Source organism: Dendropsophus ebraccatus, chromosome 10, assembly GCF_027789765.1.
Source record: "Dendropsophus ebraccatus isolate aDenEbr1 chromosome 10, aDenEbr1.pat, whole genome shotgun sequence".
NCBI classification, from domain to species: Eukaryota; Metazoa; Chordata; class Amphibia; order Anura; family Hylidae; genus Dendropsophus; species Dendropsophus ebraccatus.
In genome coordinates, this window is record NC_091463.1 from 52,372,341 (window position 1) to 52,399,884 (window position 27,544).

General features: G+C 39.4%; 1 protein-coding gene across 5 annotated transcripts in view; it reads right to left on the bottom strand.

Annotated features, from left to right (window-relative positions):
- TENM1 (teneurin transmembrane protein 1) overlaps positions 1–27,544 on the bottom strand; it is a 316,457-nt gene that overhangs the window by 257,246 nt on the left and 31,667 nt on the right. For all 5 annotated transcript variants that reach the window (XM_069986814.1, XM_069986815.1, XM_069986817.1 and 2 more), the window contains exon 3: positions 2,750–2,988. In XM_069986814.1, coding sequence (XP_069842915.1) covers positions 2,750–2,988 — 239 coding nt within the window. The remainder of the gene's footprint in view (positions 1–2,749; positions 2,989–27,544) is intronic.

Below are 27,544 nucleotides of genomic sequence, written 5' to 3' on the forward strand. Positions count from 1 at the left end.
CGTACAGATTATCAGATACAAAGAGTAAATTACGCATTTGCGTACATATTTCATTTGTATTCATTTGCGTACATAGTTGTGTACAGATTGCGTACGTTTCTGTCTAGAGTTACACACGCACATGCACACAGATTATCAGACGCAAAGCGTAAATTACGCAGTTGTGAACGTTCGCATGTTCGAATTTGTTCTAAAATAATCGTTATAACCATTTGTTTGTGATAGGCGAACACGAACAATTACCGTCATGTGCGTACGAACATGCGAACATTTACGAACATGTTTGCCCATCACTACTTATCAGTTGCTGTATGTCCTGCAGGAAATTGTGTTTTCTTTTTAGTCTGACACAGTGCTCTCTCCTACCACCTCGGTCCTTGACAGGAACTGTACAGAGCAGGAGAGGTTTTCTGTCATGGACAGAGGTGGCAGCAGAGAGCACTGTGTCGGACAGCAAAGAATACACCACTTCTGCAGGACATACAGCTGAAGGTAAATACTGGAAGGCTTGTAATTTTTAAATAGAAGTAAATTACAAATCCATATAACGTTCTAAAACCAGTTTATCTGAAAAACAAACAAAAAAAACAAACATTTTCACTGGAGTACCCCTTTAACTTAGACCGGACTTTTGAATTGGAACTTGTAGTCTGGTGATGGCTCTGCTCTATTGGTTCATTTCTACAGGAGGATTTTCTAGGCATTCTCTAGGAAGGGAGCATCTCGTAGTGCTCGGACACAGGTGGCCATACACCTTTAATAACTGGCATTTGGCCATCAGTTATATCTCCTGCCCACCACAGTAAACTATTTTATTTTTTCATTCTATTCTCTGTATATTTTGTCTTTTGGAGGGAGTTCTAATGTGTTGCTTCACAATGTATTACTTTAAAAAAAAAAAAAAAAAAAATTGTATACTGTATTTCATTTAAACATTTCATTTGAGTAGAACAGGGGGTACTTAGTTAAATGCTTCAGTCTCTCGTCAATTTTTAGTGGGGTTTTTGACTTGAGTCCAGCACTTAAGCATTGAAAAATGTTCCGCTCAAGCATTTTAGTGCTTGTTTAAAGGGTTTATCCAGCTAAAAAAGTTTTCATTCAAATCAGCTGGTTTTAGAAAGTTATTTAGATTTACTTGTTATTTGTAATTTACTTCTATTTACTTCTGTATGTCCTGCAGGAAATGTTTTCTTTTAAGTCTGAGACAGTGCTCTCTGCTGACATATCTGGCCGATATAGGAACTGTCCAGAGCAACAGCAAATCCCCATAGAAAACCTCTCCTGCCCTGGACAGTTCTTGTCTCGGACAGAGATGTCAGCAGAGAGAACTGTGTCAGAGTGAAAAAGAAAACATTTCCTGCAGAGCATACAGCTACTGATAAGTATGGGAAAACTTCAGATTTTTAAATAGAAATAAATTACAAATCTATATAACTTACGAAAAACCAGTTGATTTGAAAGTATTTTCGCTGAATAACCCCTTTAACACTAGAGAACTCCTATTAATGACAAGAGGAGTTCAATAGTGTTGAGTGAACACTAATAAACCTGGATTATCTCGCTTTAGATTTATAATAAATGTGTTACCTATCATTGCAATTGTGTGATGATAGGATAATTCTACACAATAGCAAGGATATAGTCACACACAGTATTTTGAAGTGTAATACACTATTTTACACCAGTTTTCCTTTGAATTACATTGAATTCAGCGGTAACATGCTGTATAACTTGTTTTTAACAGCCTTAATTATGACCATAGAAAAAAAGTGGAAATGTCAAATTCAGATGTAATATGCACAATTTATGCTGTTTTATGCACATTTTTCATTGCATAATTTGATACCTAATTTGACACATAAACCTCAATTTACACAAACTTTGCAAGCAATGACCTAATCTGCATAAAATGTGTGGAAAATGCTGAAAAGATGCAAAAAAAACCCTCTTTAATATATATTTCTGAGCCTCAAAATACTATGTGTAAAGAGATTCAGCAAGTTGTGAGGTTCCGTGGCCTAAGTGAAAACTATCAGATTTTGGGATTGATTTAAAATATAGTTCATTAGATGAATTGAGCGGAAGTGGTGGAAAATATCTGACGCTTAGGACATAACTTTAAACTGTAGATAAATGCAAATTTTCTGTTCCGTTGTAGAATATAAACCAGTGATATTGTCACTCAGTCATTGGATATATATAACTGAAGCCAGATGGGATATATTACTTGGCAGCACGAATGCCATTGTTTGTGAATGACGCTACACTTACTTGCCAGCTGTCCCTTGTTCTAGGGACATTTTCAGGTTTCGAAGATATGTCCCTGGAAATGTCCTTGTTTTTCAATCATGACCGATAGTAAAATAGATTTCCTCCTCTGCAGTTAGATGCATTCATAACTATCTATTCACATCCTCTGGCTTTTAATGTTAATATTAATTGACAACAAATGAAATGTAACACTTTTTAATGAAATTTGTTCAACATAATATAATGCAGATTACAGCCTATCTAGCCAGCCCTTGGAAACAGACTACTGATAGACTCAAATTCACCAGCTCAGCAGACAGCCATCCCCGAAGATGAATACAAAAGTTTGGCAACTTTGCAAAAGCAGAAAAAAAATATAGAACAATCTAGGTTTAATGCCTGCTTGCAGCTCTAGAGTATCAGTTATGGGATGAATCAATGCTTATTTGGTTACATTGTACTATAATGGTGCCAAAGGTAAAGAGATGAGAACTCTTACCGATAACATACGCAAGCAGCAGGGCGAGTGTTACTGTAATTGCTGTTGCACTCAGGGCTGTACATTTCCAGTTACAACACCGGTAGGATTTGTTAAATGTGAAGGCAGGCCTGGAGAAGGTGCTCCTGGGCAGAGGTCTCGGAGGTGGAGAATAGACTGTATTTGAAGTTAGAGGGTAGTTCTGGCTGGCAGCACTGAAGATTGGAGAAGTACCGGATCCATGCTTGAAGAGGAAATGCCTGAAAGGATAAAAAAAAGCTCAAAATGATATAAACATCATCAGCATTCAGCGTGCAGCAACAATAACCATTAGCCAGCTCTTTTTGATCATGAATTCTTTTGTTTCGACACCTTTTACAAACTTCATTAGCAAAACACACATTGTACAGGGCATACTTAGCACTGTACGACCTGGAAACAGACAATCCATTTGGCATTGAGAAAAAGCACACATTTTGTAATTAATAATACAAGAAGAAGTAACATATGTAAAGAAATCAGTCATGTCTGCCAGCATACTAGATTGTGTTTTTTTTTTTTTCTTTTCTTTTTTTTTTAAAACCAAGTAAGTCTATACTATGAAGTGCTGAATTACCCCGATGAGTGACTCATTGTAGAGAACTGAACAGGCAAAAATTAAAATGCATTAAAACTGATAAGAAGAGGCTTTTGTTTGCATCGTTTGACTAATTCTGTCGATGCAGTCAAATTCCACTAGTCTGCAATTAATAGGGTCTTAAAGGCTCCAGATTATCCAACGTGTTGGTTTATTAGACAGTCAGAGATAAGTATATTAAACTTGCTTGTGAAGAGTGACAACCTCCAATGTGACGGCTTAAAATAAATCTCTTCAAAATGCAGACCCGAGGCACACAGCTGTTATCGCCTGTAGGCAGCCATACATTAATAACATTACACATTGGCCAATTAACTACTTGGTCACACCAAGTTAAGAGCCGGAACTACTGTAGTCTTTGCAGATAATCTCTTTGGTTAATAGAGGGTGCCTTGAGCGTTGGATGCTTCTATGATGCCTAACTGCTTTTATAGGGAACCTGGGAAGGAGTTGCCTTTAGGCAAGGGCTACATGCAACTTAGGTCGCACAACACAAAGATTGCACGTTGTCAAATCCAATGATAGCGATTGGTATCCCACTAAGACTGCAACATAGCGCTACTGCCTTGATCGATTTTTAGTCACAGGTCGCGAATCATGTTTGACTTTGCTACCATTGTCCTTACTCCAACTCCGTGGAACGCATGCCAAGTGTAATTGTAATTTGCCCAAAATATCCCCAAAAATCATGCATGTGGGGAGCGAAGACAAGCCTATCTGGTCTGATTCCTTAGAAAAGTTACTGCAGCACAAATTGCAGAAACCAACCAATGGTGGCTATGAGAAGTGGTGTCAGAGATAGTTTGCTTTAAATATTGATCAGATTGCTTATGCCCCCCCAAACCCCCACCCCCCACATTCACAGATTGTGCAAAGAACAGAAGTATAGGACCCTCCTATTGAACGCACAGGCAAACCATGTTAACCATTGTTATGTGCTTTGGCCCATAGACGAGAATGGGTCCTATACTACAATTGCGGATACTATAAGGAGGATTTTTCACAGTCATGTGCACAGGACCTTAGTTGTGTCTGTAGGAAGTTACCACTCTTCAGTCCTCAGCATTGAAGATTACTTACCAACTGAGGGACGAAGAAAAACACAAATTTTTAGGGTCGAGTTAATGTTAATGTTATTGAATTTGTACAGTGAAATTTCTGTGAAGATGAAATCTAAATCCACGATAGGGGTATACCCACACATTTTCTGTGCTGATTTTCCATGCAGAAAATCTGCAGCAAATCAATTGTTGGGTCAAATCTTCTGATGTTCAATTAATTTTTCATATAGATTACAATAAGTTGCATAAAATTTACAGCAAATTTGCAACAAAATGCAGATTTTTAGTTACTGATATTACTGCCAATATGCTGCACATTTTCTGTAGAAAATCGGCAGTATATCTGCTCCGTGTAGACATACCCTCTTCTGTGCAAATGCTGAGGATCTGCAAATATGTAAACATTGGGTTCTTTTTCATAATTTGCATGATCTGAAAGGAACCTTGGGGTGGAGACTACACAACAATATCTGTACGATTTGGGGCATATATTTTACTGTAGACATTGGTAAATTTTCAACGTTGTGCATCAGTACCTTTGTTGAGCCAAAAGGGATCATATAATAACTATCCCTAGTTTAAATAATTTTGCTTTTGATCAGAAAGCCCTAATGGTTCATACACTGAATCATTTCTTCTAGAGTCTAAAACTTTACAACAAGTAAAGTTTGCTGTTTTGTCTACTTGGTAGCAATAATACAGCTGAAACTCACTCACTTTTTGACAGTCACTTAAAATGGGGACTTTTCGAGTTCTGCAATAGGGCAAAGAAATAATAGGAGTCGAGCCGGGGGAGTCAGTGATGTTTAAAATGTAATTTACAAGAATGGGAGTTATATTCATAGCATGCTATATGAAACGCCAAGCAAACTGTAATGAATAGTGCAACCTACTGTGAACTGCTCAAACCTCACATTTTTTTTAAACATATTGCTAGATATTGGATCAGCGAAACTATTCTGAGAACAAGCAGGAAAAATGAACGTGAAAAAGGCGATTTTCTACATAAAGTATAGTCCTGTGAGTCCTGCCAGTTATTTCATTTGGAAGGAGTCACCAGTCACTTAATGTAGATATATAGTCCTCCAGTCTAGTGGCTTTCTGCTATTCAATATTTCTGTAAATGCACTAAGGTTAATGAGATGCCAACTGACACGCACATTTAATCCACCATCCAGCTTTAAAAAGCAAATTTATTGAATTTTTTGTTTCTTAATGGGAAAGTCTTACATGTTGGATATCGATCGGAAGCTGTGTTGCTTGCTGGGTTTCAGAAGGAGCACGTCTGAAAGCGGAGCAATGCTGACATAACTGAAAAGTATTATTAAAGGGAACTAATAATCAATTGTGTGCAATCAGTTTCATTGTTTTTTCTGGTTGGGACTAATACACAGATGAAGCAGAAGCAAGAAACCTACAGGGTATATTGAAAATTACTACAATGTTCCTGACTAAATGTCTGTCAACTTTGACATTAATTGTATAACGCAATACTTATATTACTAAATTTATGGAACGTTCCAAAGCTGATCTGCCTCAATAGGTTATAGGTTTGGGGGCGGGATGTGAAGTCTTAAGGATATAGCATCACCGTTTGCTTAATTTCCAGTATTTGATTTGCACATCTTTCTAAAAGGAATAATACGTACCTAGACGTTTTATAGTCTAACATTTCAATGTAACGCAGACGACTAACTAAATGGTCTTGTTTTAAGCAACAAAACGATAGATCCGGCAAAGACATACAATCAGAAGGAAAAACATAACATAACAATAGCATAACATGGACAGATGCATTTCAGCCAAACTGCGGGGCTGATGACCAGAGCTGACATTTGTCACTTTGGGTCATCAGACCTGCGGTCTGCCTGGGGCTTGTGGCAATGGAATAATGTGTTTTTGTTACGCATATAGATAAACAGGTATGTACTGTATGCTCTCCTTTAGGTAAAAAAAAACAACAAAAGAAAAAAAATTAAAGACTGCAATTAAACGTTTGTCAGTAACCACATTGATTTCTATAAGCCCCAATGAAATGAAGTCCTCAAAAGTTTCTGCAACAAATCTGCCACATCTAAATCTGTAGGATTGTAATCACAGCAGCAGGAAGGGGTTAAAAGCCCCTTCAAAGACATACCTTTATATTTGGGAACTTCTGCTTGTGAGACAGTTTGCATTTCCTTATATATACAAAAGTGCATCAAGTGCCCACAGGCCTGGGTAAATTTCCTCAAGCTATTTGCCCCCCTCTCCTGTATCCGATTGACACTCTCTGTGCTGTGTCCACACCTATGGGCTCTTACATCTCTTTTGCATATACGGAAAAACACAAGTGGCTCGGCTCATAAGCAGAAGTTTAAAGGAACGCCTGTAAAAGTGCTTTTGACCCCTATATGATGCTATGAGTAGTTATACCATGTAAAACCATCTGACAGATTCCCTTTAATATTTCAGGAAACCTTTAAGGGTGCATTTGTAATTTGAGGTCAAATTTTGATTTATTGCTGTAATTACTGAGAAATCACATGACAAAGTCATGACAATACACAGCCAATGGCTCTCTTCCAATGGCCTCTCAGACTCATTAGCCTCTGTGTCTCTTTCACAATCTCCACATGATATCCTCTAAGGGGATTTATATGTAGGCCAGGTCTCTTAGCACCCAGGCACTCTCCTACTCCTGAGAACACAGGGTTACATAGAAAAACCTCAACCCCACCAATAGGTCCTAGAGCATAGTGCTTCTAGTGCTGCAATATTCACCTCAAGCAGCCATTTATTGACCCTTTCTGGCTAGCACCTTCCTCTACTTCAGGATCACTCGTTCTCTGTTAACATTGACTAACACAGAAATAGTTAGAGCAATAAATTAATGGTTCCTGATCAAATAATTTACACATCAGGTGCTGCCTGGATTGTGTGGTTATAATAGCATAAAGTATGCAAAAGATAATAGCATTCTCACAATTAAAATAACATTTCTCAGCAGTTAACTGCAACATAGTTTACCATCACAGCTTACTAAGAGTAGAATACGGGGGCTTGCAGATTACTAAGGGCCCTTTATGCAGCACGATTATTGGCCATGAGCGTTGCTAGAAATGTTACTGCAGCCGAATATCGGCTCTTATAAAAGTGATAATATGAGGACTGGGAAAACTCCTGATCCTCAGCTGGTCATGTCTTTTGAGCAAGCTTTAAAATTTATCATCATTGGCCACTCATCTTATTGTGTAAAAGGGGTTATGTGTGGCCGATAATGATAAAGGGGAAACTGACAGCACAGAAATGTATTTATTTGTACTTTTAGTTTCCAGATCACAAACAGCATCGTATATTTACCATCTGCTCTGCTTGTGATTCAGCATATTTCTCCAGTCCTCCAGCCACCTGCTGTATCCAGAATGATTGACAGCTGGAGGAGGTGGGACATGAATATACAGCCAGTGGCCAGGGCACTGGAGAGATACAAAGATCATTCATGGAGCCTGGCAGCTCAATTCCTTGTACTGTGTAAAGGCACTGCAAACGAGCACCGATCCCGCTTGTCTGAGGCCTCCCACTTCCAATATTCCAATATCGTATTGTGGGCAACACAGATAGACAGTTATTCATGTGCCCCACCCTCCTCTATCCTCTCCCGTTTAAAGGGAATCTGTCAGCACCTGATGCTGACCCAAGGTGCTGACAGTGTGAGCAAAGTACACTAGTTAGAAGTTCTTAGCTCTCGGGGGAGAGGAAGCTGCACAATTTAATATCTTCCACTGCAATCTAGTATCCCCTTTCTCCATGAATATTCTGCACCAGACATGCTCCTACACACTTGTGCCAGACTCCATGTTCGCGCATTTGCTAATGCTGTTAAGGGACGTGTGCGCCGTCCTGACAGTTTGCCACTGGTATCACAGGCTACGCACCTCTTCATTGTTCGCGCAGGCACTGTAGATCGGGGACAGAGCACACGAGGGGCTGAAGCCAAAGCCCACAGTTGGGACACTCAGCACCTATGCAATAACAGACTTAATTTTTTTTAAAAAATAAAATATCCTGCAAACCCGAAAAAAAAAATTATTTGCACAGTGAAATTAAAACACAAAGCTCCGTTTTGGGGGGGGCTTTCTGTTTCTATCGTTCACACTGTGGTAAAACTGATATGTCCTGTTCTTCAAGTCAGTATGATTACAATGATAGGCAACTTTTATTTTATTTGACTGCTTTCTTTAAAAAATAAATAAATAACATTTCTCTTGTCTATGGGGCTATTAGAGGTGTAATTTTTTGCGTCATTATCTGTACATTCTATAGATACCTTGCTTACGTATCTGCGACTTTTTGGTCCCCCTTATCACGCTTATGTCATTTGTCATTCGGGAAGTTAATAGTTCAGGTCATTACAGATGTGTTGATCGCAAATATATTTTTTTATTTTTATTTATAAAATGGAAAAAGGGGGGTGATTTAAATTTTTGACATGGGATGGAATTTTTTATTTATTAAAAAACTTTTTTTATACAGTAACTTGAAGTCCCCCTGGGGGTCTTCTATTATAACTGCACTGATCTCTAATAGTGAACAATGCAATACATATGTGCTGCATTGGTCTTTGAGATCAGTGCTTCATTACTGTGGGCTGCTGGAGCCCATACTAAAGGATTGCCGAGCAGGGATTAGTGTCATTATTGCACTTACCCGTGGTGCGAGTGATGACTTTCTCAGGCAATTTAAATGCTGCTGTCAGTTTTGACAGCAGCATATATTTGGTAATTAGCCTTTGCTAATGGTTAATAGCCACGGTAGCCAGGAGTATCACTGTACAGAGAGGGCTCGCAGTGTGAGCCCTCTCTGTTCATACCTTAACCCATGAAGTCGTCCCTTGACTTCAAAATGGGTTAAGGGTTAAGAAACTCCTGGATATTATACAGTAGAAGCCCCTACTTTTTATGTCACTGCTCTAGGAGGCCTAATAATACTGCATTTTACAGGCAATCTTTTATTTCTATCTCATTTAAGCCATGTGCAGTGCCAAGAAGACTCACTTCTCAAATGTCCTTGACTCAAGTGGGTCTTATGTTTGAAAGCTGAAACAGAAGAAAGGTATTGCTAAGTGGCCAAACGGAGGGGTTTGCTGTGAGTTCACCACTGATCTTCAGTATCTATTGCCCAGTGACTAGCACGGTTATACAGCTTAATGAGTTTTCATTTTAGATTTGACTAAGCAATATCTATATGGGGGTCATATGCACTTACTGGTTTTCATGGCTTTTCTTTGAGTACTCTACCAAAGTTTTTACCCCTTTTTACGGTCTTATTGAAGCAAAATGTATCCTATTTTAGCACAATGTATAATGAATTTGCAGTTTTTTTCAGAGTGCTTTTTGATAGTAGTACATGTAGTAAATGTGGCATAATAAATGTGTCTGTAAAGCCAAAAACTAAGAATTAGACCAAAGTAAAATGTCACAAAAACTGTTTAAAAAGCCACATGGTTTTTGACACTAAAAACTATTACAGTTGTGCATAAAAAACTACATGGTGTAACCTTATAAAACCCTTGTCACTTTTTTGTGTAGTAATGCTCCAAAGCTACATATCCCCATCCCACACTGTTTAAGGGTATGGGTTTTGTCTGTGCGCTAGAGTCCCGAGGAACACTGTAAACCAGCGCTCCCTTACAGAGCCTATATCTGCATATTGGACAGATAATCAGCCTGTGTCATAGTGCCTATAGTGTTTAAGAAGCCTTAACTAGAGGTTGATGGAATGAAAATTTCTGTAAAAGGCTATGTTCACACATCGTGTTAAACAGGCTGCACACCTCTGTATCGGCTGCAGGAACGTTCTTTTTTCACAATTGATTTGCAGGCACCTTCAATGCAATGTACGGCCGCCGCTGCACATTGGATTGTGTGAACAGCTGATGTTTCTGGACGCTATTCAGTGAACAGCATCCAGAAATAATTGACAGGCACATTATTCTAAGGCCCGTTCTAAAGAACGGGTGTTAAAATAACTATGTGTGAACACAGCGGGCGGCATTGCATTGACTTCAATGCAATGCCGCCCCTGCAGTAAAGAACGGACGCTGTGGCCATTGCAGAGTCCGTTCTTTACTAAAAAAAAAAAAAAAAAAAAAAAAAAAACGATGTGTGAACCTAGCCAAATGCTGTACAATATGTTGACACTATAGCAGTGCTGGACTGGGACTGAAATTTAGCCCTGGCATTGGAGGGCACAGAGGCCCACACAGCAACATTTAAAAAGTTTTGAAGTGCTGGAGTACCCTTTTATTTTTATTTTTATAAAAACAAAATACAAAAATGTACTACAAAAACTAGGAAATATGCCTTTATGCTCTAGAAATTAATCTCAGTACCATTACTCCCACTGCAAACATACTATCAAATAGCTGGGGTCCTCCATTCTCACAATGGAGATGTGCCCCTAACATACCCACTACATACCACATGTGCCTTTAACACACCCATTATATACTGCATGTGCCACTTACATACCCACTACATACCATATGGGCCACTAGCATACCTACAATATACCATATGTACCACTAGCATACCCACTATATACCATAGGTACACCATTAACATTACCAGTACATACCATATGTGCCACTAACATACCTTATACCTAACAGATGTGCCACTAACACTAACATACCCCCTACATACCCCATATGTCACTAGCATACGCACTATATACTACAGGTTCCATTAACATACCAAGTACATACCACATGTGCCCTTAACATACCAACTACATACCACATGTGCCACAAACATACCTGCTACATCCCGCATATACCACTCACATAATGGACACACACTATTCAGCAATCCATCAGTCACACTATACATATCAGTCAGCAGGACACACACACACACACACACACACACACACACACACACACACACACACTGCAGGGCTTGTCTGCATTACACGGCCTTCCAGCCTATGAAGTGCAAGAAGGGCTTTGCAGGGGAAGAGGAGACAGGCCCACATAGCACAGCAGGCCCACAGCTTTTGTCCGAACTCACAGATCGCCAGTCTGGCCCTGCACTATAGGCATTTCACTAAAACTATTTTCAGTAGTAACCAATACAATGTTCTCCTAGTGAAAAAAATAGAGAATAGCCAGATAAAAATCTAAAAAAAAACATGATATACAGCATATATTCATGATGTCAGGGTGGTGGTCCTTGATTGCTAGAAAATGAGCATTCATAACAAGAAGAAGAATTATTTCCAGCTAATATTTCCCAACGATGATCTAAACAGCACTGAGGCAAGAATACCACAGGCAGGAGAAGCTAGTATTATAGACAAAGGATAACCTGATCCTTCAATAAAAAGAACATTAGACTCTCTCTCTGTGCACTACAATGACTCCATTTTAGTTGTTAGACATAATACTTACTGATCTTTCAGGTATTTGTGTAATTCTATGATCTGCAGCATACAGTGGCATGCAGATAAAGCGACATAAGAAGAACATGCACAAATATATTCAACTGACATTTTTGCAATTGTGTGCAACAAAATAACATTGTACTGTATATCTGAGACCTTTGTAAGAGGATACAGTACAGTACATTTATTATCTTCATAATAATGTCAAATGCTGGTGATACTGTAAAGAGCTTCTATGAAGCATACACCATATATATATATATATATATATATATATATATATATATATATATATATCTCAGACCAGTGTAGTTGTATGTATAGAAGCACACATTATTTTGCCAGTAAATTAAAAAAAGCGTTATACTTCTGAAAATAATTAAATTCAATGTGACTATAAATCTAATCTTAAAGTAAATATTATTCTAGGCAAGAATTCTTGATCGGAATGCCTAGTGGCACGTAAGAGCTTAAAACTTCTTTCAAAGTGAGATTGCAGACAGCGTGTCTGCTTGGCTTTGGGAGCGCAAACTGCAAGGTCTTGCTACCCCACAGGCCAGGCCTAAGGCACTTCCAAGTGCTTACAGGAAGGTCCTAGAGAAATAGTGAGGCTTGTTTTAGTTTGGGATATTATGTTTCAAAAGAAGAAATTAAAAAAAATTCAACCCATTTTCTACTAGGCGCTTTTATTCTACTAATGATTTGAGGAAAATTATCATATAGAGCTTTATTTTTAAAGGGCGCTTTTAAAAAATAAAATATAATAGTAATAACAACAATAATTTAAGGAAATTGTTCAACTGAATAAGGTCCATCTCTAGCTTTTATTTGGAGATTTTGCTTAACGACAACTCTTACAAGGTCACTATCCACTGGACTGACTCTTTTCACACATCACTATATATCAGATTGCTCAGCTCTTCCGGCTCTATATCACAACGCTGAGGAAACTGTTGAACATGGCAGGTTCCCATTGAATTGTGTCACTACTGATATTCCCTATATGGAAATTGCAGTCTCCTGATGGGTCATGAATGATATACAGTGCTGTATGTAGGGAAGAAAACTTCTTCAGAAATTAAACTTTACTGCAGAAATGTTTTAAAAAGCTCATATTGGAAATATTTGAATGAATTTCAGCTTAAAATATGTGACTTTACTGTAATCAGAAACTCGACTTTCTAACATGATATATTTTCCGTGAAGAGTTTTTTTTTTGTCCTAATAATGCATGACATATTTGTAAGAACTTCAAAGACACCTCTATATCAAGAAATGTTCAAGAAAATTACCTTGACATGAACATAAGTGCACACTGAAATGCTTCTAAAAGATTTTTCTAATGGATTCTTTTTGCATAATATTGTTTTATTGAAAGAGGGTCAGGCATAATGCACATCAGGATGTAGCACATGTACCCCTGGGGACCAGTAAATGTTATTATCCTTGTCTGGATTTATATGTTGCAGGAAGTCAGAAAAGTCGACTAAAGAGTACAATAGGATTATGCCTAGACATGTGACAAAGCCATGAAAGTCCAAGGGATAGCTCTTTAGAAACATCAGGTTATATTCATGAATATGGCTGAAAAACGATGGGTTACTGGATGGTTTTTTGACGTTGTGTGGACATAGCCATAAGGTGATACTTCATAGCCAACCACAGTTCAAAGGTATAAATTGCTAGTATAACCATTACCATTACCTTACATTAATCTTCCTTAAAGAAAGGTGAATTCACCCCGGCTATCTTAAGCAAAAGTTTTATGTAAGTTACTTAATGTTGAGATGGAAAGAAAAGCAGACAGTTTTATTCTTTTCAAATAAAAATCTGGTCCTCTTTTTTTTTTTTAACATCTTCACATTTGGGTACCATTTATAGTGATTATATGTACTTTTAATACTGTACATATAGCACACTGATCCAGAGCTTCATTGACAATTTTTCTTAGGGTTTTAGACCAGAAATTTTTCAGTACACCTAGGCCCAATATCTACTCAGTAAAATGTCTATACAGAGCTTGCTTTGGTCATTTACATTGTGTTTAAAGTGGTGAGAACAAGTTGCTCCCATTGCTCCCATTTGTACAATTCACGAAAATGCAAAATTTTATGTTGTCACTTAGGGATCCCTGAGGAAGGAATGCAATCTTTTTGAAACATGCCAGAGGAAGTTTCTAATGTGATGCACACAGTGTTACCTGTTCTGTAGTATTTGTGATGGTCATTAGGTGAATATCCCATAGAATGTTTTGCGCATTAGTCATATACACGGGATTGCATATATTGTATTATAGTTATCAAATTGTTTTTTTTTTCTTTATATTTTTGTATTATTTTATTGGATTATTTTATTACTTATTTATTTATTCGTTTAAAAAATGCAACCTTGAGTAGACAATCCATATCCACAAACATAAAGACAACACTATTATCTGCTGAGGAAGGGGTTAAGCACACCCCGAAATGCATCTAGATTTTTTGCTATGTCGATAGAGTAGAGTTAAAATAATCAGCAGGATATTCCATCTGTGATAAAATAGGAGAGGAAGGAAACAGCTGTGAACGTAATCCCTCAGAACAAGGTTGCTAGTTTCTCTGTGCCCGAAACAAGACTGAATGGCACAACCAGGAGTCAAATGGAGATGAACACTCCTGCTCTCCAAATGTCAGAAGGGTGAGAGGTGCAATTGCTCCACCCTTAATTGTTTGCCTGTGTCTCTGTCCCCTGAGATCGACGAGCATCCCGTGGACAATGAGCATCTTAGGTTATAAGCACGACCACTTTACCACTTTACTGAGTTAACCCATCAGTGTCTGGGGCAACTTTTCAGTTATTTGTTTGTTGATTTAAAGCAATAACCTTCTTTGACTTTGTGGATTCTAAACAGACTGAGACTGAATTCACATTTTAAGTCCAACTTTTCTGTTTCTGATTAGGTTTAATCTACTTTACGGTTACAATTTTAACCACATGGGCTCTGTGTTATGTGTTTTGTGATTTATGGTTCTAAGGCTATAATTACTAAATAGGCAAGAAGTATAGTATCTTGAGGACTGATTTTCTTGTTTTACTTTTTTGAAGTTTCCAATTTATAGGCTTCTGCAGGGGCTAGGGGACATCAATGACTACATTCACCTGAACAGGAGTCATGCTGCACACTCCCCAATTATGATGCCATATGTGGTGAACTGGATTAAATTTACTACATAACGCAACAAGACCACAATTCTAGACCCTGGTAGTAATTTAACCTTTTAAGGTCTACAGATTTAAGTGTATGGCTATGTTCATACAACATCAAAAATAAAGAAAAGGGAGCGGATTTTGATATAAAAAAACATCCGTTTTTGACGCGATTTAACTGACTGCAATGGCAATGCATTGAAGTCTATGGGAAGACACATCCAATGCACATAATGTACTGAATAATGAACGTTTTTACCGCAGACGCCAAAACAATGAGCATGATCCTTATTTTTGGACGTCTTTTGCAAACAGCGGATGTTTTTTATTAATTGTTCACGTACAGTTTTTCTTTTTAAACCGTTCTTACTATTAAATTCAATGGACTTTTCGATTAAGACACACCCAAAGGCCAATTAATAACCCCAAAATAGAATAATGTACAAACACCATTCATTGCACTGGTGGCCAGGCTGCTAAATAATGTCTGTTATTTAAGACTCAAAATGACGGACGTCATTTTAAACAGAGCTGGAAAAAAAAACGTTGTGTGAACATAGCCTATATGTGTATTAAAAAATAACAAGTCTAACATTGTTGAATCATATCTATTTATTGGTTCTATTTTATGTAGATGTATGTGAAAACATGATGTATTTTCCAGTCACATTTATGCATAAATATAGAAATTTCTGAAGGGTTCACAAACTTTCACGCATCACTGTTCAAAATCACTATGTTAATTGTAATCCCCTAGTTTATATCCCTTTTCTCTTTAAAGTTTTAGAAATAGGGAAATGTATGTATATGATCATGGGTGAATGCTTCCATTATAAACACAACTGACAATCGAAGAAAATTTCATTAGCTCTCACAAGAAGCACTCTATATTTCTATAGACTGTAGTATATAGTAATAGCCACTTTATTTAAAAGTGACAGAATCAACAGAGTGAAACATACAATCATCCCATCACTGCAAATGCATTGTGTCACTCCATCTACTGTACAATAATTGTAAAAGAATACAAAGTGGTCATGAAATACGCAAGATGTTTAACATGTTATGAAGTAACGTTGCCTTGGTTATGAGAACCGAAGCAATACAGTAAATCATCTTTTACAATCCTCAGACCTGCACTTTGTAAGCACTTAGTCACATCAGTGTGTGGAGCAAGTACTGTAGATAAATCTCTAATAGAAAAGATTTATTACTTGGCTAGGATAGGACTGGGGCCCAAATTTAATGCAAGGTTTGGTTAAGTGTAACCAATAAAAATAAACATTGAAAATCTATAATAAAGCTTTCAAGATCACAAACATTTCCTTCTTTTATCTTAGTCTGTGGTTTCTGCTAAAAAAAAATTCTCTATCTCTTTGTAATCCAAGTTATGTTACTGTGTACTTTTCAATTTAACAGATGCTCTTTCAATTTTGCAATGTGTTCATATTAAACACATTAGTAAGTCCCAAATGTAGCCTGTAGGATAGCTATCTAGTGATTTGAACTAAACTGGGAAAAATCTGGCTGTATTGGAATTAAATTGGAGCTGCTTTACAGCCACCACCACACATGTATGGAGCCAAGGCTTAAAGAGACACGTTAAATTTATTTATTTATTTTTTTGGCTTTGTTCACACAACGTCAAAAATAGAGGAAAGGTGGACAATTTTGCTTTTTTGCCTGTTTTTGCCGCGATTTAACTGACTGCAATGGCAGTGCATTGAACACAATGGAAAGACGGACATCCAATGAACACAATGTATTGAATAATGGACATTTTTACTGTGGATGTCAAAATAATGAACATGATCATTATTTTCGGGCGTCTTTTGCAAACAGCGGACACTTTTTTTTAGTTGTTCACACACAGTTTTTCTTTTTCCAACGATCTTTCTCCATTATTGCTATTAAATTCAATGGACTTTTCAATTAAGCCACACCCAAAGGCCAATTAGCAATACCAAACTAGAAAAATGTACCAGCAGCCGTCATTGTAGGGAAGGCCAGACAGCTAAATGACGTCCGTTATTTTAGACACAAAATAACGGACGTCCTTTTAAACAAAGCTCAAAAGACATTGTGTGAACATAGCCTTCAAAGAAATCAACAGGGGTTGTAATTGCAATATATGCTGTTTATTATTATTTTTTTATTATTAATATTTCTGTGTTTAAATCAGCATTATACATATAACTGTCTCCCTTCCATGCTACCTTTGTAACGATATTTGGTCTTTTGTCTGTTCAAAAAAAGAGTACTTTGCACACACAGAGCAGGACAAGTCTTCCCTGTGCATGTGTACTGATGCTGCACGTCTACATTCAGTAGCAGGAAATCCTAGGGGTGCTTGCATTCTATGGTCAGCTCTCCTGTCACACAGCACCAAAACCTCTGTTACCACACAGAATTCTTGAATAAAAGAGCATTATGTCCTGGTAAGCATGAATAGCTAATAATATTTTTAGCGAATATAAATCTATAATAAGCCTAAGTTTATTGCCCTCAGTTGGTATACAACATGCATGATGAACAGATTTCTTTCCTTGTGTGAGTGCTCAAAGGACTGGAATTTGCTATGTTTTTTTTTCTTTTTTTGAACAGAAAAAGGACAAAAAAAGACCAAATTTTATAGTAATATTCTATGACAAATTTCAGTGTCCAGATATGTCTATGATTTCTTTAGATGTTCTCTTGTTTCTTTTTTTAGATTGTTGGTTGATGCCCAAAAGTCATTTAACAGTTGGAGATATAGAAATATTATATTTTTACTATTGCACTACTGCTGATATAAGAAAAAAGGGACTGACAATTATATGTGAGACTCAATTACACTCTGAATAGCATGCCTGTGGGCTTTCTGTCTCCATCGGTCGATGCACTCTATCATAAATTTAGAAACTCTAGAGTCAAAAGCATGGAGTTTTACTATGCAGGTAAAGTCTATACTCTAAGGGGGGAATTTATGAGTAGAGATGATCGAACAGCGGAAAATCTTAGGTTCTATAGAACTCGAACGTTGTAGATTCAAACCTTCCGCATTTGATTTCAGATGCCTTCCGTGGAGAAGGAGGAGACATCCCAGGTACCGCCAGGAATTTCAGGATTCAACATATTACCTAGGCTTTATCCCGGAATTCCAGGTGGTCCCCGGGCTGTCTCCTCCTTCCCCACGGACCGGGAAGGCATTGGGAATCAAATGCGGAAGGTTCAACAAGGTTCTATAGAACCTAAGATTTTCAGATGTTCGATGATCTCTATTTATGAGAGTTGTGTTTCAAAAGCTACTCTAATCCGAATCAGCCAACCCCTTTCCCATACCCACTCCATGTTATGGCAACAAAAAATAAATATATTTTAAGAATTTCAAAAAAACTATATCATCTGTGAACACTATACTATTTTATTATTCCCAATTCTATGTCAACTTTAGGTATTATACTATATTTGCCTTCAAAGGCCCAGTCTAGTCAAACTTTTATCAAGACTTACTTAAGTAGTGTGAGATCTTATCCTGCAATTATTGATTAAATAATAATAATAATAATAATAATAATAATAATAATAATAACAACAACATTTTGGTTCACTATTTGTGTTTCTATAAAATAAGTGTTTAATGATTTACTACAATGTGAAGCCCCCACTGAAGCTATACTGCTGCCTCGCCTAATTGACTGGAAACTTGTTCTATTCTGTTGTCCTATACTGTTCTCACTTTCTGTTGCTCTCTCAGCCTTTCAGCGTCTCCAGGGTCTCCTCTCAGCCTCCTCATAGGTCAAGATTACTTATTCTTTTTAAAAACCTAATTAGCTAATGAATCATTAAAGCAACAGCTTATGTGATTTTTAATTTTTAAGTTACTAATAGCATGGTCCTTGCCTTAAATTGGCTTTACCACGTAAAGTAATGGTTTCCCAGTCAAAACCTACTGTAAATCCAATTTAATTGTCATCTTGTTCAGTAAGTTGACTGGAATCCTGTTCCATTCCGTTGCTCTCATCTGACCCCTCTCTCACTTTATACAGTTTCAGTCCATATGATTAAGTCAACTTCACTCTTCCTCTTGCATGTCCAAATTCACTAATAAATCCTTGGTGACATCTGCAGTACATGTATGTATGATGGACACCTTTAGAACCTCCTTTTAAGTAATGATGGGTGCTGGCTACTACCAGCAGCCAACAATCGCCATCAGTCACTGGCATTAGAGTTACCTCTGTTTCTGGCCATTTAACCTCGTAGATGCCATGGTCAATAGTCTGCAGCATCTGCAGTTAAAGACAGATCTCAGTCTTGCCATGTGCTTAATCGCAGCCCCCCTCCCCCCTCATCCCACCCCTGCAATTTCTAGATGATCAGTCCAGAAGGGGCCTTATAAAGGCCTTTGTGGCTGTAGAGCTAGATCTCTTAATACAGCCGCTATAGGTTGTAATAATAGATCATTAGAATGTCAGCACAATGCAACACATATGCATTGCATTGAACTGTATGAACAACTAGGTGTGTAGGTATTCTAAAAGTAGTAAAACCATACCCCCCAACTATTAAAAAATTCTAACCCATCCTTTAATTTAAAAGTAAATAGAAACAAAATACAATTCAACCATGTGCAAAAAAAAAATGTAATGTAATAAAATGTGATAGTTACAAAGTTACATATTAAGGTTGAAAAAAATACATCTGTCCATCAAATTCATCCATGGGAGGGAATGGATGAAGGGGAGGGGAGGGGGGTGATGGATAAATTCTATATTCTTCCATATGCATTGTAACAGCCGGAGGTGATAGTACAGCTGCAACGAGAGGTACGCTGTCACCTGCAGCCACATGTACTCCAGGGCTAAGCTTCTCTCTCCGGCTCTCCCCCAATCTCCAGCAGCACTGCTTCCTCCCGCTTGGTCCACTGCACTTTTCCCTGTCTTCTAGGGACAGTGTTCGCCATCATCTTTAATTTAAAGGGCCAACCTAATAAGCTGCCCCAAACAACTGACATGTCACAAAGCTCTGACAGTGGACACTATGAAGCAAGTGGCTCCGTCCGCTTGCTTCATAGCGTGCAGTGGTCAGTTCTGATGCAGGTGCACTCGGATGCATCCGCATCAGAACACTGCGGGCCAAAAGATCATCCGGCCAGTACTGCAGGGATCCTCTCCACTAGACACCAGGGATGGCTGCATTCAAGTAATCGGATACTTTATTAGTGGGCACGGCGATCGGACTGTGCCCGCTAATAGCTGCGGTCCGGGGCTACTAGCAGCACTCGGGACTGTGGCCGTCGTGCAGCCCCGCTCTGAACACATGGAGGTGGCCCTGGACGTACGGGTACGTCCAGGGTCGCCTAAGGGTTAATCTTCTTAAGTACCCCTTATATTGTAGTTAACCCCTCACCCCAAAAAATGCTCCTAGTCCATACATAATAAAAACAATAAACAATTCTTTCTTCTCTTGTTGTCTGGTAACTCTAAAAATTATGTTTATCCATGCCTTTAGGTTGCCTATTAACCCCTTCGTACTGCAGCTAGTTTGGGCCTTAATGACCAGGCTAATTTTTCAAAATCTGACCTGTCTCACTTTATGCTCTTATAGCTCAGTGATGCTTTAACGTATGCTAGCGATTCTGAGATTGTTTTTTCGTCACATATGGCACTTTATGTTAGTGGCAAAATTTGGTCACTACTTTGTGTGTTTTTTGTGAAAAACATCAAAATATCATGAAAAATTAAAAAAAAAAGCATTTTATGAACTTTGAAATTCTCTGCTTCTAAAAAAAGAACGTCGTAGCACAAAAATTAGTTACAAAGTCACATTACCAATATGTCTTCTTTATTCTGGCATAATTTGGTAAACATATTTTACTTTTTTAGGGTGTTATGGGGCTTAGAAATTTATCAGCAAATTATCACATTTTTGTGAAAGTTTCAAAAACTGTTTTTTTAGGGACCAGTTCTTTTTTTAAATGGATTTAGAAGTCTGGTATCCTGAAAACTCCCATAAGTGACCCCATTTTGGAAACTACACACCTTAAATAATTAATCTAGGGGTATAATGAGCATTTTAACCCTACAGGGGCTGGAGGAAAGTATTCACAATTAGGCAGTAAAAAAATGGAAAATTAAAATTTTCCAATAATATATACGTTTAGATTAAAGTTTCTCATTTTCAAAAGGAACATGAGAGAAAAAGCACCCCAAAATTTGTAAAGCAGATTCTCTTGAGTACAACGGTACCCCAAATGTGGGCGTAAACCACTGTATGGGCACACAGCAGGGCTCAGAAGGAAGGGAGCGCCAATTAGCTTTTCCAATGCAGATTTTGCTGAAGAAGTTTGAGCGCCAGGTGCGTTTGCAGTGCCCCTGTAGTGTCAGCAGAGAGAAAAAAAAACATAAATCACCCCATTTTGGAAAGTGCACCCCTCAAAGAATTCATCTTGGTGTGTGGTGACCATTTTTACCCCACAGGTATTACAGGAAAGTATTCAAAAGAAGACAGTAAAAATGAAAAACTCAAATTCTTCCAATAATATGTTCGTTTAGTTTGAAATTTCTCAATTTCACGAGTAACAAGAGGAAAAAAGTACCCCAAAATTTGTAACGCAGGTTCTCCTGAGTGAAATGGTACCTCATATGTGGGCATAAACCACTGCATGGGCACACAGGAGGGCTCAGAAGGAAAGGAGCGCCAATTAGCTTTTTCAATGCAGATTTTGCTGAAGAAGTTTCCGAGCGCCAGGTGCATTTGCAGAGCCCCTGTAGTGTCCGCAGAGCAAAATTTCCCAATAAGTTACTCCATTTTGGAAAGTACACCCCTCAAAAAATTAATTTTGGGGTGTTGTGAGCATTTTGACCCCACAGGTATTAGAGGAAAGTATTCAAAAGTAGACAGTAAAAATGAAAAACTCGAATTTTTCCAATAATATGTTCCTTTAGTTTGAAATTTCTCAATTTCACGAGGAACAGGAGAGAAATGTCACCCCAATATATGTAACGCAGGTTTTCCTGAGTAGAACGGTACCCCAGATGTGGGCATAAACCACTGCATGGGCACACAGCCGGGCTCAGAAGGGAAGGAGCGCCAATTAGCATTTTAAGTGCAGATTTTTCTGAAGAAGTTTCTGAGCGCCAGGTGCATTTGCAGAGCCCCTGTAATGTCAGCAGAATAGATTCCCCCCAAAAGTCCCCCGATTTTGGAAAGTGCACCCCTCAAAGAATTCATCTTGGGGTGTGGTGACCATTTTTACCCCACAGGTATTAGAGGAAAGTATTCAAAATTGGCCAGTAAAAATGAAAAACTCGAATTTTTCCAATAATATGTTGGTTTAGTTTGAAATTTCTCAATTTGATGAGGAACAGGAGAGAAAATGTACCCCAAATGCTGTAACGCAGGTTCTTCTGAGTAAAACAGTACCTCATATGTGGGCATAAACCACTGTATGGGCACATATCAGGGCTCAGAAGGGAAGGAGCACCAATTTACTGGAGCAAAACCGCAGCTAGCAATGGTTATTAGAATTGCGCAGTTACTAAAATAAAATAAAAAAATTTAGATTACAGGTTATGTGGGGTGGTTACGGACAGTCTGGGGTGGTTATGGGCAACCTGAGGTAGTTACGGCAACCTGGAGTGGTTACAGGCAACATGGGGTGGTTACGGATAAACTGAAGTGCTTATAGGTAATCTCGGGTGGGTACCTGTAATCTGGCATGGTTACCGCAATCTGGAGGGGGTCATTGGCAATCTGGGGTGGTCAGAGGCAACGTGCGGTGGTCAGAGGCAACCTGCAGTCGTCAGAGGCAACCTGCGGTGGTCAGAGGCAACCTGCGGTGGTCAGAGGCAACCTGCGGTGGTCACGGTCAACCTGCTGTGGTCACGGGCAACCTGCTGTGGTTACGGCAACCTGGGGTGGTTACAGGCAACATGGGGTGGTTACGGGCAACCTGCTGTTCTTACAGACAATCTGGGGTGGTAACGGGCAATGTGGGGTGGTTACGGGCAACCTGCAGTGCTTACAGACAATCTAGGGTTGATACGGGCAACGTGGGGTGGTTACGGGCAACCTGCAGTGCTTACAGGCAATCTGGGGTGGTTGCGGGCAACCTGCAGTGCTTACAGACAATCTGGGGTGGATACGGGCAACGTGGGGTGGTAACGGGCAACCTGCAGTGCTTTACAGACAATCTGGGGTAGTTACGGGCAACATGGGGTGGGTACGGGCAATGTGGGGTGGTTACGGATAAACTGAAGTTCTTATAGGCAATCTGGGAAGGGTACCTGTAATCTGGCATGGGCACCGCAATCTGGAGGGGGTCATTGGCAATTTGGGGTGGTCAGAGGCGCCGTGGCGTGCTCAGAGGCGACGTTTGGTGGTCAGAGGCGACGTGTGGTGGTCAAAGGTGACGTTTGGTGGTCAGAGGCGACGTGGCGTGGTCAGAGGCGACGTGTGGTGCTCAGAGGCGACGTGTGGTGGTCAGAGGCAAGGTGTGGTGGTCAAAGGCAAGGTGCGGTGGTCAGAGGCATTGTGGCGTGGTCAGAGGATACGTGCGGTGGTTACGTGCAATCTGGGGGGGTTACATGTAATCTGGCGTGATTACGGGGAACCTGGGGGGGTTATGTGCAACCTGGAAGGGTTACAGACAATCTGGGATTGTTACTGATAAACTGAAGTGCTTATAGGTAATCTGGGGTGGGTACATGTAATTTGGGGTGGTTACGGGCAATCTGGAGGGGGTCACTGGCAATTTGGGGTGGTTACGGGCAATGTGCGGTTGTTACAGGCAATGTGCGGTGGTTACGGGCAACGTGCGGTTTTTATAGGCAACGTGCAGTGTGTGTTTTATTTTTTTGTATGTTTGTCACTTTTTGAACTTTATACATTCATTTTCACTGTATTACTATGATTACTGTGATATTTTCTATCACAGTAATCATAGTTCAGTGACAGAGACCAAATTGGTCTCTGTCACCTAAATTTTCAGAGCTGGCTGGTTGTGGAGCGCATGCGCACTTCATAACCAGCCAGGACGTCGAGGAGGAAGGAGCTCCAGGATCAGGTAACGTATATGGGGAAGGGGGGGTGACTGGGGGACGGAGGTGACAGGGGGGGTGGGGGTCAACTTGTGGGGTGGGGGGACATCACTTTTTATTCACTCATTCATGGTGACGGGATAAAAAGGTGCCTGGATGCACGTGGCACAAGCGATCAGCGGTATATAGTATATACCGCTGATCGCTTGTACCGGGACCCCACAGGGGGTCCCCGATCACTGTCCCATGCTCTCCGCTACCTCCGGTGGCAGAGAGCATGGGGTTTTCATTCATTTTATCTTTTCCATCACTGTGAAGGTAAGGGGGGGGGGGGGGGGGGGCGGGACAGACCCCACACACTGCCCCAACCCCTCAGCTATCATAACACATAACACATAAGCACCCATATTTTTTTTTTTTTGTAGAAATAAACAAACTCAGAGGTTGTTACTTTCAAAGAATATGTTAACTATGGTTTAACCTTATACAAACCTTAATTAAATTTTAGTTTACTATCTGGGTACATTGCTGACCACTTACTGTACATGATTGTCCCTTTTCATATCTGGGCCTAGAACTATGTTTTTACTCAGCTCAGACATTTGACCATTATCCCGTTCAATTCTGTTACCCAATTCCAAAACTGGTAAATGCTAATGCTCCCACAGCTATAGTATAGAGATTAATATTTCCAGGGCAGCACAGAGGGTCAAAAGGGCTATTTATAAAATCGACTCATTTCTAAGTAATATGTAGACTTCACATTTCTCTACATGTATAGTAAGAACGTTAAATATTGATTGCTGTTAAATAAAGATAGGAAATTGAAAGGCTGTACTGGCTTTAGAGTCCAGAAAAATGTTTTCCCCCCTGTTTATTTTACTGATTTTGTAGTGTGTTTTGGAATAGTCCCTTGGTAAATAGTAAATGCTTTTCTTGGAAGTCTTTTTTCTAAGCACAAAATAAATCATAGACCATTATTGCAGATGGCTCTCTCTGTCCTTCTGGTGCCAATGGATTATAGGCACTGTATTTGAATTAAGCAGAGAATATTCACATTCTGCTTTTTCTTTGGTTAAAGTCCAGAAAATCTACTTCTGCACTGTCTAAAGCTTCTTTCAGATGGTAAATTCCCCAAATAACTGAATACAATCTGCTTAAGTATTAGGTGGGTTAGAAAAGTGCTGCAAAGAACAGATTAATTCTTAAAACAATCAGCAAGTCACAGAACATGTTGCAGTTAAATATGAAAGGGTGGAGGGGGAAAAAAGATTTTTCCCCCCACAAATGTGATAATCTTGCTCTTCTTATTGAAGATGGGATAAACAAACATTTACTTGGTAAATTATCTCCTGTTTTAATTTTTTTTTGTAAAACAAAAACAAACAAACAAGATCGAGCACAGGTGCTCAGGTAAAGGTGGTCATGCACCTTTAACCTCCTCCCGCCACTGCTCTGTAAATTAACGTCCCTGCAGCATATGCCTGATGCTGCAGCGTAAATTAATGTCGCTGTAACAGGTGAAGGAGCTGCACCTGTGTCATTCGCAGCAGGTCCCGGCTTACAGTGATAGCCAGGGACCTGCCGCAACTCTCAGCACCGGAGCCGCGCTCTGGTGCTGAGGGTTAACCCTATAGATACTGTGGTCAGCATGACCGCAGCATCTATGGGGCCCCCTGACAGAGAATTCTCCCTCTACAGAGGGAGAATTCTCTGTCCGGTGTCCATCGGGGCTCTGCAAAGTGATCGCAGAGCCCCGAGGGTAGCCATGGAAACTGGAAACCTCAGGCTTCCGGGCTACGGAGGCCGGCGGGGGGAGGGAGGAAGGGAGGAAAGGCAGGGCGTGGCTGTGGGCTCTGCCCCCTCTCCTCTTTTCCCTGCCACTGTCACAAGATTGTAACAGCGGCAGGGGACAGAGGAGAGGGGGCAGACATAGGGACATCAGCTTATGGGATCATTATGATCCCATAAGCTGATGTCCAAAAACTACCTGGGCATTGATGCATCAATGACCCCAGGTCGTGAAAGGGTTATTATCTGATGGCTGAATAATGGTTCAGCAGTCAGTCTTCTGCCTGCTGCAGAAACCTATTTCATTTTTTCAATAAAATCTTTGTATATTTTGTCCCTTAAAGAGATGTTTAAATAAAGTATACAAAAATTTAAATGAAAGAAGGTACAGTAGTATATTGTGGGTAGCATATTGTGGGTAGCATATTGAACACATTCTGTAAACCTTACCTTACCTATGTTGGTGATGACATGGAACAACAAGCTCCCCCCCCCCTTTCTACACAGACTGTATTTAAATTTAGATCAAAATCTACAAAGTCATATGGGTGTTTTGATACTTTTGAGACACCTTGTACCATGATTACCACAGCAAAATCCACATTCACATTTGCAAACCCTTTCAATTTTTTATCAAGTCATTTCAAGTGTACCTGTAATGAGGGTCACTACCAGATCAGCAGGGAAGTCCACTCTCTGGGAGGACATTCGGGTGGCTAAGAACATGCATGAGATCATAATGCGCATGATTCCCATTCTGACCCAGTGGGAACTTCTGTCTGGAGAATGGACTTCATCACTGATACAGCAGCAGCCATCATGACAGGCACACGTTAATAGTTACAGTTAACCTGTCTCTAAGCAGTCTAATCTGCCAGCAACATGTTATAAAGTATAGCTGAAAAAAGTTTGCAGAACTTTCAGGGAAGAGCCTAGCAAAGGGATGGCTTCTGTATGGAGACCATATTATTTGGTCCCTTGAGTCAGTATCCAACTCAATTACGAGTCTGATGATATCTGGCTTTGTGGACTTTTTGCATACTGATGTTTTCCAGGCGGCAATGCACCTAGAATTTCATTGTATTAAGTGATTTAACTGGCAGCCGACTGTGTTTTCTTTGGCTGGTCTCCCTGAGATCAGTGATCTGTTGAAAGTAGAGCTGAGAAACTTTATATATATAGTATTAATTATAACATAATAATTTAAAATCTCTTTTCTTCTGGACTTAAGAGTCCAGTGGGTGGTCCTACTTAGTAACTAATGGCCATCTCTGCATGCATACTTATACAGAAAAGGCTGTCAATCGTTGAGTAAGACTGCCCATTCGACTATTAGACCTTGAATGAGCAGGCATTTTTAAGTTATAGGTTATGAGTTGTACTGAATATGATTACACAAAACTAAAAACTGTATTTCAAGTCTTGGCCCTCTGCCCTCATTGTTAAATGGGTTATCCAGGATTAAAAGAAAAACAAAAAAACATAGCTGTTTCCTCAACAGCACCACTCTTGGATTTATTAGGTGTATGGTATTGAAGCTCAATTCCATTGAAGAGAACAAAGTTGTAATACCACACATAACCTCGGGGCAGGAGTGGTGCTGTTTTAGCAGAAATCAGCTTTATTTCTCTAAGGGCCGGTTCACACTGAGCAAACACGGCGCAATTCTGCGGCGAAGCTCTCCGCCACGGAA